The sequence below is a fragment of the Apis florea genome, unplaced genomic scaffold, assembly GCF_048593485.1.
Source record: "Apis florea isolate Af1SG1 unplaced genomic scaffold, ASM4859348v1 contig_2839_pilon, whole genome shotgun sequence".
In the NCBI taxonomy this organism is placed as follows: domain Eukaryota; kingdom Metazoa; phylum Arthropoda; class Insecta; order Hymenoptera; family Apidae; genus Apis; species Apis florea.
In genome coordinates, this window is record NW_028256653.1 from 434,305 (window position 1) to 450,653 (window position 16,349).

Here is a 16,349-nt window from a genome sequence, read left to right on the forward strand (position 1 = left end):
TCACTCGAACACTGTCAGTGACGGCGCGCGTCACAGACAGGAATGATAATGACTTTTCGCTCTGTATTTTTCAGGCAGGGATATCGTAATGGCGTTTCCCCGATTGTACGATAAAAATTACGTAAATTGAATGAGATTTGTCCAACTGTTGGAATTACATTAAATCTTTTTCTTTTTTAAATTAATCAAGTTACGAAGCGAATATATTTCGAGTTACACGCAACTGCGTGTAAATAAATGAGAGGAATTTGAATAAAAATTGGATACGACTTACCTTCGTGTAATTTCTCCAGAGTTCCAGCCGAAACTCCGACAAATAGAAAGACGAGCCAGAGTAGACTAGCCATTCTTCTCAGCCACGTTCGATTCCTTGACGTATCCATCGTGCTAACACTCAAACACTGAAACAAGAATTGAATTTTCGTATGTAGAAATCTGAACAAGTATCGATCGAACAAATATTATATTGCAACTTTAAAGTAACGATAGAAAAAAAACTTTTCTTTATTAATTCGAATATAAAATATTACTTCAAGTTTACTCCCATTTTCTAGTCAAACAATTAATTTGAAACATTTGTTCCTTTTAATAACCTTAAAGTAGCTAAAACAATTTGGTTAAAGTTTAAATTTCAACCAAAATTCGAAGTCGGCAATCGGCCAAGACTCACCGAGTTAAAACGCTATCCGTTAAATCGCAATTCATCCAGTTCTAAACGGCGTCAAAACTGCTTGCTCGAAACTTTTCCCTTACTCTTTTCGGATCGAAGCGAGTAACGGCAATAATGAGAAACGATACGAGCGCGAGGTTGTTAACATCGCTTGGTCGTCCCCCTGTTGGCAAAATATGTTTTTATCGAGCAGCCTAGCACCCAACACCGGAAGGAGTGCACGGAAGAAACTTTCCCTCTTCGAACGAGTTGCAGTATCAATAACCAGTTTCCCAACGGCGAAAAAGCAAGAGCCGAGTCTCTTGAACCGCGAACGGATATCCTTCGGGGATCTCTTTCTTATTGGCCAACTTGCGGGGATGTTTCTTGCGCCGACCACGAAAGAAAATAACGAATGGTACTAATAGAGCCGTTCTCGGTCGCCGGCAAACTTTTCTTCCCGCCTCTGCCTCTCGTATCGGACGGGCCTGCCCCTCGTAAATCAAAACTTTCTCACCTAAACGCAGCGCCCCACCAAACGGGATTATTCGTACTCGTCGAATCCAGGGGAGGAGGTATATTTACCACCCCTCTTTTCCTCGCTTTTATTTCGTCCGTTTTATTATTCGTTCGATGACCGTTCTTTTTTTTTTAAATCGACAAGCTGGTTGATCGAAAATGATGACGATGATTGAAAATCCATCGCGATTCTGCTACACTTTACGAGGCTGAGTAAGAAAATTGAAGGAATCGTTCTAGTGGTACGTGATAAATTTCTACTTTTTTTGGAAAATTGGAAAAAAAAAGATTGAATATCATTGATATTATTATTTCGGAGAAAGACTCGAAGACTTTGGAAGAAATATTCAATTTTGATGATAGTTTAATTTAGAAAGAAAAACAAATTGGGGAAATTTTAATTTGAAACGGGAAAGAAGTTAATTCACTATTTTTTGTCGTCAAAACAATTGTTAAAAATATTTTTAGTTGCAATATTTATCGTCCGTGTTGTTTCGTCGAAGCTACAAGCATGACAAAATTACGGGCTCAAACTTGGCGCGACAATGTAGCTCGTTTTTAGTCGCTCATCAGGTCTGATTCACGGGAATCAGAAATCCTCTTTTCCGCCAGTGGCGTTTACCTCGATTTCAAAATACACCGCCACTCGAGGTGCAGTCTAAGAAGCAGTCTTCAGGCAAAACTCGAAGGCGAGAAATTCGCGCCACCTTGCGAATTTTTTTTAACTTCTTTACGTACAAATAAATCTATTTTCTCAACATAATTTCGAATAACGATTATCGAATAATGCAAAGTTGGATCGACAAGTTATTCGCTCGAAAAATAAGGTAAAATAGGTAGAAATGTCTGAATGTAAGATTCAATTATCTCGTTCGAGGAATTCTTTGAAAACGGATATTATTATAGGTGAGGGCGAATAAAATTTAAAAGATAAGAATAATTAAATTTTACATTCTAAATATAACATCATTAGGCGAACCACCATTTTTTGACGTCGAAAAATGGACGAAGTCGACGACTAATGAACGTAGAAATATGGAAGAGGGAAGGAGGCGGGAGTACGCATCGAATTCATTATTATTAATTATAACTAGCCCGGAGATGGTAATTACTCGTTCCTGAAGGTGAAATCGGAGTAATTGCATGCGACGAGAGAAGAAGGTGAGTGGTGGGGGAGATGGAGGAAGATGAAGAGAATGTCCACAGCATCGTTGAATGGTGAAGTAACGTTTCACGCTCTCTCAGAATCGGCAAACTCGACTGCACTTTGGAATCCTGATGCAGACTCAGCTCGTACTAAAACGATCCACACGATCGATTCAACTTAACATCATTTGGAATTTCTAGAACGGTTATCCGTGGAACAAATACCATATTTTTTACGTGACAATCAACAGTAATCTGAGGAATCTTTAAAAAAGATTTATTGAAAATATAGTAATTTAATTAAATTTATATGATATTTTCTTACAAGAAGAGTAAGCGATATAAGAATTCTTTACAAGGAATTAAAGTAGAGATGATTTCATTGTCGAAAATGAAAATTGAATTCTTCTCTTTACAGCAACCCCTGAAATTTCCGTATATCTTGTCGTCGTTTTATTGCATTCCAATGAGAAATATGTCACGGGTATTACATACATTTCTAATTCTATTAAAATTCTATTCAAATTCTTCTCTCAAACTTCTACAATAACCGAATGGATCAATAGAAAATAATAGAAAAATATTTCATTGCATATATTTAATATTTAAATTACAAATTTAGAAATTGTTGATACTTTGATAAGCAAACTAGAAGTGAATTAACAATTAATAATAATAATCGTTGTTGCGATATTTTACAAAATTTTTATGAAATCCACCAAAAGAAGATGAAGCAAAAGTCGAATTTTTCAAAAAAACCAGCGTCATAACGAGAAGCTGTGCCGGTCAGTCTGCCCTGGACCGAAAGCACGTCTCCCTCGGAGTGAACTTACGTTAATTGATTAATCGAATCAGTACTTTGGCGGTAGCAAAGTAATTGGAAAAGGATGCGAGCCTCGAAGGCAGTCTAGCTCGAGGCGGCAGCAGCAGCAGCAGCAACAGCCACTTAGCTACATTGCAACGGGCATTAACGATAACTAAGTTAACGAGAGCTCGATTAAACCGATTTAGAGACGAAAGGACGAACGTCGGCCTAACGTCCGTTGATCTTCGAGAGTCTGCCTTTAATCTCGGCCTATTGGCCTTCGCGTAATTCCTTCGCTTTTAATTTTTATTCGAGCCTTTAAAAGATAGCGACAAAATAATACATTAAAAATTCAATATATATCCACAGATGTATCTGTGATTGCAAGACACAAGATTACAAGAATATTATAAGAATTATTAGAATTGGAAGAAGTAATATTGATTGCCTGATCTCAAGCTTCCAATTGTATTCTATAAACATTTACAGGTTTAAATCGATTATCACAAACAAGTTGACGCGATACAATAACCAGATTATATATGTTTATACGCGTAAAATAAAAATGGAGCACACGGTGATATTTACAAGGCAAAACAAATCTATCCATTTTCAAATTTCGTATTTACTTCGCAGATCGATCGATCCTCCGACGGTCCTTTTTCCGCCCATCTCGACGGGTCCCCTCCCCCATAAAGAAATGCCTTCCCCTGGCAACGACGATTCTTCCTTACAGCGTAGGAGTAGATGATCCGTGACCGTTGGCACGGCCATCAAAGGCCAGTTGTCCACGGGCAATGCCCTACAATTTTAATTTGCCCGAGCGACTTTGACTCTCTTTCTGGCGGAAGGAACGGGCGGAAGAGGAACCTCTCGGATTTCAATTTCGCCACGAAGAATCCCCCCTCCCTCTACCGACCCTCTACCGACCCGGGTATAGAAATGCGGGACAAGAGGGACTGCTCGAGTGCACTCAAAGTTGAAGGACGCTCAGGATCAATATTTATAATCTCGATTCTGGACCGACCAAGGGCCTGCAGGATCCGTGTCTGAAGATTCTGAGTGATTCTCGTCGTCTCCTTCCGGCCAAGTTTAATCCTGGTCCATCCAACGGCCGGTTAAATTATTACATCGGGAAAAACTATTTACCCCCGCGACAAGTCTCCCCTTTTGTGGCTAATGAAGAGATCTGCACGGTTCAGGCGGGGGAGGGAAATGGTTAATTACCGTTTTATCAAAAGAAACAGTTTTTCATTTCGTGATTTTCCAACCGGGGTTTAAAATGGTTTTCTGCTGATATTTAAGAAATTAATTAGCGGAAAAATGCCAGCTTCGTCGACGAATTCTTAAATTAATATCTGGCGCGAATTTAGTTGAGGAATATTTTTAGAAGAGAAGTTTTCAGTTGACGTTTGTTTCATCCGCTGTGTCGCTTAGCTTCTCTTCGTGTCAAAGAAGTTGTGGGATGCTCTTTGTTGGATTAAAAACGCGTTACAGGTAAAAACGTTTAATCTTTAAACTATTCTTGCAACGCAAGAAGCGACATACGATATAATCGTAATGTACACTCTTTCGTGTGGCAAAAAACGACGTTATAATCTTTTCATATTTTGTTGGTATTTTCTATTTCTTATTCAACCCCCATTTATTCTGTTGAGCTAATAAAGAAACGCTGCATTGCTTTATTAACTGCTCGTGTTACAATTCAGAAAAATTTCTACATCGATCGATAAAATAAAAATATTCGAGCAATAGTTTCGTTCAAATGCATTCACTGTGCGCGATAAAAAGAATTTGGAACAACAATGTATCGATCCCCAATTCAATCCTTTCGCAAAAAAAACTTACTGAAAAATTACCAACGACAAGGAAAATTTGTCAGAAAAAAACAATTCACCTGTGAAATTCTTCCATCCTCTCCAACTGTTTATTCTAGCAAATTCACCATTTCCAGCGTGCTTTATTAACCTCGATCCAAATTCTGTTTTTCGCATCAAGGTGCCGCCTCGTTAGCGCAATTGCATCAAGTGGCGGGGCGAGAGGGCGTCAGAAATCAACGTCTCCACGGCCGAATTCGTCCTTTGTGCAATTTCCCGATTGTCGAGTAAGACGTCCCAGCCCAATCGGTGGATCGCAATCAGTATGTTGGACGGCTTGCGGTTCCAGCGGTTCCACCTTGGTCCCACGTAGCACTTACTTTGGAAGAGGAGAGGTGGCAGGCGGGCGCGCGCGCCACGTTTAAAAGAACGTAAAAGGACAAGGCTGGCAGTTGAGTGACTCTTTGAAGTTTCTGAAAGCTGTGCGGTTACGCTCGACGTACACGGACTTTCATGGGGCGTGAGGTGAAAAGTGCATAAAAAGCAAAGTGGAAAAGCATCCTCCTCGGGGATAGACAATTTACCATTTTCCTGTTACCATTTTATCGAAGCCAGCCACCATTTTGTACAGGTATTGTATTCTGGAATTTTTCTCTTTCTTCTTTCGATGGAAATTTTCTTGCTGGTGAATTTTTTATCGTATGCGTTAGTGCATCGTTATATTCGATGGACGAAAATTTTTGTGAAAAATTCATTTTTATATTTGCTCGAATTTTTTTCATTATCAACTCTTTTTTTGCAATGAAATTATTTTACTCGAAACGAACGAAATGGAATGGAAGTTTTATTTTATATAGGCAGATATATTTGTTTTTTATTTTTTATTTTTTTTGTAAGTGGATAATTAGAATATTTTTCGCGTAATTTCGATATTATTTTATATATATTCGAAACGAATCTATAATAATTTTGTTTTATAGGTATCGTATCTTTCGATTTGAATTTTTATCGGTAAATAATGATTAGCGTATCTTAATTAACTGTTAATGACGAGTATGACGGGTGCAAACATAACTGCGGAGATATACGTACATAACGCAAACATGCCGCAAAGGATGAAATACAGTTATGTTGAAATAAATTATTTATCCGTAGCCTGGCTGAGGTTTATTAGCTTAATACAAGATTAATGAAAGTTATCTATACGTGCTGTTAATAATATCCCGAATTTATTGCTAATGATTGCTAATCTTCATTATGATCATCGCGTAGTAAAGTAAATACATATGCAAATATAATAATAGATACTATATTATTAAAGTAAAAAAACGAAAAATGAAGAACAAATTTTGTCCAGACGTTGAAAAATTTCGAGCCACTCGTCTTCCTCTTAAATCCATTTCAATCGCGGATAAAGGCAATTAAGATCCTCAAAAAGGAAGAGAAAGGGAGGGGAAAAAAGGAGAACTACATCGAGAGATTTGATACAATACCGAGATTTCATTCTTCCAAGTATCGTTCCATGTCATTATCGAAGGGATTTCGAGCAAACAAAAATACTTTGCTATAAGAATTTTGAAGCACGTTAAACAACCCTGCTTTTCCTGCTCGAAGGCCCTTCCTCTTTTTCCCCGAAATCACAAGCTCTCCTGTAATAACAACGATTCGAGGGTGTGCGATCGAAATCTCGAGGAACACTCCCTTTCTGCCTTAAGAATTTCGCTGACACGATGCAAATGCAAATGCTTCCCCCCGTAACAGAGACGAACCCGATCTAAATTTTAAACGTTAAACGTTCAACCTCGCTCGAGACACGAATCATTGCGCGTAACAGGTGAGAAACGATCTCTGTCTCCTCCTCCTCCTCCTCCTTGAAAGGATCGATCGGGACAACTCGCGGTGTTCGACAAGGCTGGGAATTTTCAGCCGGCTAATGTCGGCTGCTCTTACACCGTCAAAGGCCCACGGCATTTTCAGTTTTCAGCCACGCGCGACGACGTGATAATCGAGTGTGCTACGCTTTTAGCCATAATGGGCAGGTACACGCGTTGCAAAGAGAGCGGCGGCCCTCGAGAGAGAGAGAGAGAGAGGAAGAGAGGAGGGTGGAGGCGCGATGGAGCGAGAGGGAGCGAGGTTGGCGTACAAGTGGGCGGTAACCGAGTTAGTTACTCGGTAGATTGCGTTCACCGGTTTGGTGACGGGATTTTATGACGATCCAACGTGGCAACCGTCACCTTCGAGATGCCACGATGCCGCGGGCCTTCGATCGATGATGGCGGGGAGAGAGGGGTGGAGAGGGGAGGATGGAATTAATTTTGGAATGGAATCGATCGTCTCGTCCGTTCTTGGTTATTCCTGGCTGATAATGTGATCGGTGTTTTATATTGGAACCAGCGAATGCAGGTATTTGGCGAGGCGAGTTTGCCCAGTTGGGGAAACTTAATTTTAACGGTCCACGGCGATAATGCAAAAGCGTGAGCGATAATTGCGCGGAACGAGTTTTGGGGAGGGGGGTGTTCTGTTAACTAAAATAGTTTCGAGAGGGGAGGGTTTTATGCATATTTCGTGAAAGTTGACGATGTCAAAGCGTGTTGCAGTTGTGCCGGTAATGTAGTAAATTTTAAGTAGTTGTCGTTATTGTGAACTGCTTGATACATGGATATCAGATGTGTTGTTAAGTAAGGGATGTGATTTAGGGTGTTAACAACGTTCGTGAGATGGTTAGATTTCTCGAATTTTGCGAATAATAGTAGAAAGTAGAATTTTCAAGTACAATTTTGAAATGAATTATCATTTCAGATCAGTAAACTGCAATTGTTTTACATTTATTAAAGAAAAAAGGAAAATGCTAATTTGCACGTGGAAATTATAATCCATGAGAAACACGAGAACTATCGAAAGGGACGCGTATTTATCCACGTCGTAACTTCACAATCCATTTATATAACGAACATACCCAATTTAATGACGGCGTTTACGTTTATTAAAAGCCAGGGAAGAGATGATAAACCATTAATTTCAATTATAGGAAGTTTCGCTTCCATTTGTCTGGGAACATCTGTCGTTGCTCTCGAAAATACTACTAATCCGCAGACATTTCTGAACAGCTGCTACGGACACCAAGACTTTCGGACTATTGAAAATGCTCTTCAACTTGCGATCGTTAATCTCCACTCTATCATCGTATCGCTTAAATGGCGCCAAGTTTAAACTCGATGCCACTCGATGTTTTGTTATTTGCGAATGTTATTGGAAAAAGATATAGCGAGAGAGATTTCTTCTGGCAACTTTGCACACAGTGCATTGTTATATTAATAACAATTCTAAATCGGATTTTTAATTTACAGTATTTCTTAAATTACTTTTCTATCGCTTATACTTACACGAATATATAAACACAATACGATGCAACAAGTAAAAAAAAAATAAAATAACATTTCCGTAAAAATTTCGTTCAACTCCATCCACTATCTTTGCCGGGGCAAGATAAGAAATGAAACAAAAGACAAACAAAAGGATCGTTCTTTTCATTAAATCAACGAGGAATCTGAAGGAGATAGGCAATATAAAAAATAATTATACTCGTAATCTTTCCCCCTTCCTCTCTCCCCTCCCCCTCCCCCTCAATTCCTCAAGAAATACAGAGAGGAAAGAAAGAAGGAAAGCGGAGATATCGTATTTCATCAACAAACAATTAAAGAATTTAATATCGAGAATGGTGGATGACCGATCGAGGGAGATCGCAAATGAGTTTCCGCTCCTTCGAGTGGTTTCTCCCCTGGAACGAGGCAACGAAATTACAATACGCAAATAGTCACGCGTAATTGCCAATACCGGCCGACCCCGGTATTTTTTAAATGGAAAAATATTACGATAGCCTTTTATAATTGAATATCCCCCGATGTTCGAGAATCAATCGATGGAATACATTTTCGAGCACCGAGATAACAATTGAATTTAGAATTTTTCCCTCTCCTCGTTTCCTTCCCTCTTCCTCACTCGTACGCGTCGAGAACGATTATTAAATTCCCTTAAATAATTCTCTCGAACGTTCACACACACACACACACACGTTCTTTTCTTTCTTTCTTTTTTTTTTTTTTTTTCTTTCGTTCAGACTGATTGCACTGGCACATATAATTCGATTGCCTTCGGGAAAATCCTCGCGGGTTAACGAAAAAGTATTGTTGGCTATACTTATTCGAGCGATTACTTAATCCGCTGGCGTCCAAAATTGCGCGTTTACGTTGCACGATAAAGATACAAGGGGAGGAATGAAAGGGAAGGCGCGACACGGAGGGATGATGGACACGATGCTGATCGATAATAAATTCCAAACTGGTTATATTTCGAAAATCCTGAAGGGATATATTATACGTGGTACGATTTGATGCTCGAGAAAACAGTATTTTCGTGGCAAACATTAAGAGAAGCAACCAGCGAGTAAATAAAATAAATTTCCCTCATAAATTTTTGTCGTTTACAGTGATCCCTTTTTAAAAAAAACGGATTAAAGAAATCGATATATAAAGTGAGTAATTTTCTACGAGATTGGAAACTTTCACACGCTATTTTATTCTAAATTAACAACAACATGTTCACGGCTCGAAACGTTTGCATTAGCCACTTTGTAGGAATAATAATACGAGGCTGTGTTAAACTATTACTCTTAATTCTATCATAATCTCGGCTGCCAACTTTACATAATTCAATCATCGTGTTCTAAATAAATCAAGTTGGAAAGGTCGTACGCACTGTATAATCTGATACGTGCATTAACCCGATTTACACGTCTCACGCGCGATTTATAGTAGCCAGGTTTCACTCCCAACAACGCGAGCCGGTTCGCGTGATCTAATTATGCAATCATCACCTATAAACAAATTTCTCGAGCGAGCCGTCCCACTCGAGGCAATACGCGCGACAAGGCGAAACTTCGTCCCGATAACTCACTTATGGAAACGGACAGCAACGTTATTAAAAGTTCGGACGAGTTGTCGGAAGTCGCGAATAAACGCGACCACGGACGCTCGGATTTATTCCAACGAGATCTGTTCCAACCGAATGATAAACAAACACGTGTTTAAATGATTTATTTATTTCACGCGCGAAGAACTTTTTCTTTTTTTTTTTTTACAATCTCTTAATCAATCAAGGAAAATTCAGAAGTAGAAATTTTCTTGAGCTAACCAGCGAGAGGATCGATATTATTCCGATAAGTGTAACGTAATAATTCTCGAAAATAATGAAACGAAAGAAGAAAATCGATCTAAGAAACGTGACAAGAATGAAAATGAAGGGAGGAGGACAAAGGGTGTTGGAACGATCGTTCTCAAAGGAGCGAGACATCCCATCTCTCAAAGGGTTGTTCGGGATAACAGGATAAAGGAGCGAAGGTGTGTATCGAGGTGAAGGCGTCGCAGGTTCCGGCCTAACCGATTACGATGTCAGACGGTGCGTTAACGCGATTAATTTGCAAAAACTCCTCTTCATTTCCCTCGTCCCGATTCCTTCTTTTCCTCTCCACGCTTTCTTCTTTCGAACACTCCTCTCTTCTTTCAGTTTTCCTTACGTTTCTCCCTCCCCCCTTTCTTCGCAACCCCTTCCATTTTCCGGCTCGCCGCTTCGATTCTGCTTCGTTAGCGGGAGACCCTTCATAGAGGATCGGACGTACTTTAAAAATATTAAAAGTGTGCGCTCGCTACTCGAACGCCACTGCTTTGTCTGCTCGCTGATAAGCAGCTCTAACCACCCCTACCAGGTCTCCTTTTCTTCTTTTTTTATAATGATCTTCAAATCTTTTTTTTTTCAAGGGGAATTCATTCGAAGAAAAAATATCAATCGAAATATATTTTTCTATTTTGTCTGTTACCACGATGTGACTTCCAGCTCGAGATCATTTCAATTCGAAGAAATATTGGTTGGAATTGGAATACCGCGAATCGAACGCGCCGATCGAATTATGCTTCTTGCCGCTTGGGATTGGGGGCGTTTTGGTGGAGGATATTCGTTTATGATTCATGGAAGGGCATCCCGACCCGCGTACATATTTGATCGGGTCGAAGAACGCCCGTCAAAATTGCCGTCTAATTTCGGTCGGTTAGCTAATAGGTGTTTAAACATTCATGGAGGAATTTTGATGCGGCATTTCGATTGTTGCGCGAAACATATCCAAGGGTTTTCAACGTGGAATCGCGGACAGGCAAGGTGAAATTGAATTTCAATATTCCATGAAACCGATCGGTCGAATAATAATATATAACTGGGCCCGTTTATTCAGCCAGCTCGATCCACTGCTGTTGCTGATCATTTTCCAAAACGTTCCATCCGATGCGCGACAAGTTTTAGAGTTACGAGTTAATTGATCGCTTGCCTGGGATGGTTGGAGAATCGGGTCGATATTGTGAATCGCACAGGATTGAAATTGTAAGAAGGTCAACGCGAAGAGATTAGCCATTATACTCGTTATTAAAAGGTAATTGGTAATTATTAGTTGGTTGTTAGCGAGGCTTGGTAATATGAATTAACGATGGATGTTTGTTTTAACAGGAAAATTAGGATTACCGTTTATCCTAATGTGCATAAAGTTGGGATATTATTAAGTTATCGGGCTCTAAAGACTCTTTCTTAATCCGTCCTGATAATGCTTGTTATGCAATATTAATTCTTACGATGCATTATTTTCATTCTAATAATTCTTTTTTTCCACAATTTTCAGTCGTCGTTTCAAGCCATTAAACCGTATTTCCAAAATTATTCCCACCCGGCAAGAAACTTCCTTCTACTTCCCTGAAACAGAACCTTATCAAATTACCGAAAAAAACTCATCAGCATCGAAAATTTGTTTGAATCAAAATCCCTTTCTCCAACCAAACCACCTTATCTTGATTAATAACTTCCATTTCTCTCCAAAAAAGAAAGAAATTCAACGCCAAAATTATATTCAACGCGGAGGATGGTGGAGAAATAATACGGACAAAAGCGGGCAGAGCCGAACGAGAGCGGATAAAAAAACGAGGCGGATCTCGATCGTGTCATCCCCATTATTCCTTTCCGGCGGGAAAATAATTCCGCATTAATTTATGAAAACGAGTGGACGCGCGTCAGTCCGTCGGCCACCCAACATTCCTCTCCTTCCCCATTTTATCTCCAATTTCGCTCTGGCTTCGAGCCTCAACGCCTCCTGTTCGCAAAAAGGTGAGAACGGTTCCGGTAACTGGGTCGTTACCGCGCCCGATTTATGCCCTGTTACGTTTTAAACTTTACGCCCGCGATAACGTTGCCACGTGGGGCGGAAGTGGGGCGATACCGGAAACGATCTCGCGGGAAGAGGCGAGCCCGCGGTGATGCGCTTTTGAAAATTGGATTCCATCGGTATGAATTGTAACGACGCTCCTCCTGCAGTTTGCGCGAAATAAAAAAAAAATAAACAGTTTTACATGCAAACCGAAGAATTGCGTAAAGTGAAAAAACAATTTTTTTCACGATGAAATATATTTTTATTTGGTATGTTCGTTGAGCGTTTCGCGACGCCTTTCTTCTGTTTAAATTTTGCGAACGAAGTTTGTAATTTTTCCGAAGAATGAGAAACGAATAAATTTGCATATTCGTATTTAAACAAATACGTTTTATAAAACCAGATTAATCAGATTTGCCTTTGATATGATTTATCATTTTATATATCTGATTTTTTTTAGAATAGAGAATATAAAAATGCTTGTCATATACGTCAAACATATTTATGAATTTCCGTAACGATGTAAAACTTAATGGCGCGTCGTACGTGCACCATATAAACTTGAAATACGTAATTTCGAGCCGTCTCTCCATCTCAACCCTGTTTCTCTCCAACCCGCGTTTGCACCGCGCAATTGCGCGACATCTGTAACACTCGCTACGCTGCAGCCTCGAGCAGCTATTGTCGCCAATAGTCGGATAATACCGCAACGACGTCATCGTGTATACGAGAAAAGAAATCGTTCGGATTTTAAACGGCGCGATAACGGAAGGGAACGACGATCCCTGTGAAAGTTTACGTCTCCATTCCGGAAGTCGGTGGAAAAAGGAGGCGCGCAGTCAACAGAGCTGTAAACTTATCCACGCTGTTGTCGAAAAATTACATTTCTCTTTAAGAGAAGATACGTGAAATGAATATTTATAATGTGAAATGAATAATCCAAAGAAAATAATTTTTTAATCGAATGATTTTATGGTACAGAAATTTTCCAGTCGATCTTTTAATTCTTTAAAAATAATTCTTTAATAAATCGAATGTTATATTCATGAAGGAAGAGTTGAAGACTCTGAAGATTGTATTTTCATTTCAGAAAGGAAAATCGATGGTCCTCGCTTCGATATATAAATGTTTCGATCGATTATTTGAAGAGAGTGAAATGTCGAACTTCTCCTTTCACTTTCGGCCACCCACGCGTCATACAACACGTGCAAGCCTCGTAAATCTATTTACACCGGCCAACTTTATTACGCGTTTATCGTTGCCTCGTATAATTCGTCAATGATGCAGTAAACTAAGAACGAAATAAAGGCCACCCACTTCTTTCTATCGTCGCCGTTCGAAACGGTTGAACGAGCTTCGATATGTCGATATTGTAGAGTTACGTACAGGGTGGCTTGAAAATATGTCTTTGTTATTCACCACGACTCGCAATCCATCTTGGAACGATTCTTTTGTTTCTTGATAAGGACGAGAATGCGATAAAAATTTAAAGGTGAAAATAAAAATTCGTGAATATGAAGTTTATGGTTTCTCGTCAACGGTTTTCGATATTACATGGAATAACATGCTGTAGATAATTGTGAAATTTGTTCCAATTTGAATTTTGTATTTCAATTTCTATTTGAACGTGAAAACGATTCTATAATTCAGACTTTAAAAATTAATATAATATAATCTGAAAGTAATCTTCAAAAATTTGAATTTTGTATTTATATCAATGATAAATAAGATTTCTATTTGAATATGAAAATGACACTCTATAATTAAGATATTAAAAATTAATATAACACGTCCAAAAGTAATCTTCACGAGGATTATTCTTTTTAATGAAATTGTGCCTAAATTTAAAAGCTCACAATTATATATTCTCATCATTCTCATCTACAATAGAACGAAAAATTCGTGAAGAAAGACAAGCAAAAGCTAGTATTTCAACAAACTGCTTTTCATGAACGAAATACGATCAAACGTTCCTTCGCTTATCAAAAATCGTTCAAAACGTCACTGCAAACGCCCTGAAGTGATACTCATCAACCTTACTCCCTCCTTAAAAGATATCCACCCCCTTAAAGCGGAGAAACGTTTTGTACATACAAGAACAACCATAACTGACTGATGGTCAGAAAAATCTGTTTCATAAAATATCCATTCGCTGTTGATCGGTTTCCGAATAGGCAACCCCTCACGTGCCCGGCGGCAGTCAAATCTGACGGCGCATGATTCATCCCCCGACTTGTTATTTTCGCATTACTCCGTCCGTTCCATCCTTCTCCTGGCTGATTTCCTCTCTCGTGTCGCATGATACGAGGAACAAATGGAATCGCGTTATCAAGATATTCGCGTGATAATGTCTTGTTTATGAACGACTAGAAAAGTATGGATGGGCATCTATCAATTTGCGGCCGAATCGCAAATGATGGCTTAATTTGACGGAGTGCTGTTCGACGAATTTTTACGTTTCCCTCGTAAACAGGCCGGTGATAGATAGACTCGACGATATTGTCTCGGCCTGAAATCATCCTCGCCACCTACTCTTGTTCGATTCATCATTTAATCGCGTGCGTCCTTCACTCGTTTCTCTCTTCAGATCTCGATTGTAAATTTTCTACTTTTATGGAATGGAAAATTCTTCTCCTTTTTAACATTTCACGCACGCGCATGTATTATATTTGAAAATTATAAATGGAGAATGAAATAAAGTGCTCGGTAATTTATGAAGCAGTAGAAGTAAAATTTTGAATGTATCTGTCAACGTGGAATTACAAATCAATACGATATTTTGACAGGATATTTTTGTTTGCATAACGTTTGCATAAAATAAGAGAAATGGAACTGAAGCGATATCCCAAATTTAAATGAACGAAGGAACGTAATAAAATTATTAAAAATATATATATTACATTTAAATTTAATAATATCATAGTATCATCAAATGGATAGAAATTCTTCTCATCGCTTCGCAAGATCTTCTACAGGATATCGTATATTGATAATGCACAGTCTGAGGAAAGGAGTCTAGCAGATTGAAGACGTCGCAATAAAATATCATTTCCAATAGTTACCAATCGAACTAATATCGAAGAATTTTTCTCTTTTTTCCATTAAAACGATTTCCATTACACGCGCGCGTAATAGATCGTCGTCGAGCGAGCTGGTGGATCGAGATGGTGGTAAAAGCTGGAGGGAACAGCCTTTTGTAAACCAAGCTCGTCCCTTTTTTCACGATTAAAAGAAACAATGAAACGATTAAAAGGAAGGGAAATCCTCCATCCTCTTTCACCTCGCGGAGAGATTTCAAGGTAAATCGACCTCTTCCTTCCTTTCGAAAAAAAACTCTTCTCTTTCGCACATCTCATTTCCCTCGCGTCGACTTTTACACGCGTCACCCCTAATTGCACCGCCCTATCCCCCTTCAAATTACTCTCCCCAACCAAATCCATTAGACGATAAAACGAACAATACATTTTTAATTAGCCGGCCCATCCTTGTCCATTCTCTCTATCCCTGTTGGATCTTATTATTCGATGAATTGTTAATTCGACGTCTGTTACGTCGAAAGAATAATTCGTTAGGGGCGGCGGGAGGAAGAGTCACGAGCGCCCTTCCAAAGTTCGGGAGGAAAGGAAGGGCGGAGGGAGGTGCGGAAAATAGTTCTTCACCGAGTGAAAATGAAGTTCAAAGGTTTTAACGCCAGCCTTCTGCAACTTCTTCTCCCCCCGCGAGTTTTCGTTTTGTCTTCGTCGGGATACTTCTTCTTCTTCTTCGTCTTCTTCTTCTTCTTTTTCCTCGTCGCCAACTTCAACGGCCATCGTTACCAACTTTTTCCAGCGTGATGGTCTTCTGCGATCTTTTTCCAAAAAATGGACCGTGAAACGCGCATCCCATCGATGAAATATGCACTCCCTTCGTTCTGAGGTGAGATAAGATAGGTATTCTTTCGTGAAGCCAAGCGAAACCAAAGTGCAGTAACGTTGATTAAAATTGAATTTTAGAAGATATCTTCCTTTCCAATAATAATTTTTTCTCGAAGATTTTTCTAACGACCTTGATTTAAGCGAGAATTACAAGTAGAATCGTTTCAATCTTTCATCCAAGACTCCGTCGAATCTCATCGTGGATAACGAAGAGAAGATCGCATGCATTATCGATTTCTCGCGTCGCGAAAGATTTCATCAC

At 39.3% G+C, this 16,349-nt stretch overlaps 1 protein-coding gene and 1 long non-coding RNA gene across 3 annotated transcripts in view; one reads left to right on the top strand and one right to left on the bottom strand.

Moving 5' to 3' along the window:
• The window catches only part of Sema2a (Semaphorin 2a), a 677,811-nt gene that overhangs the window by 395,225 nt on the left and 266,237 nt on the right, over positions 1–16,349 (bottom strand). Inside the window, exon 1 of the mRNA XM_012486985.3 lies at positions 275–396. Coding sequence (XP_012342439.1) covers positions 275–383 — 109 coding nt within the window. The 5' untranslated portion in view covers positions 384–396. Of the gene's footprint in view, positions 1–274 lie in introns of the transcript that reaches the window.
• LOC147657750 (uncharacterized) overlaps positions 1–16,349 on the top strand; it is a 62,198-nt gene that overhangs the window by 10,959 nt on the left and 34,890 nt on the right. For both annotated transcript variants that reach the window (XR_015291835.1, XR_015291834.1), the window contains exon 2: positions 5,118–5,567. This is a non-coding gene — a long non-coding RNA (uncharacterized LOC147657750). The remainder of the gene's footprint in view (positions 1–5,117; positions 5,568–16,349) is intronic.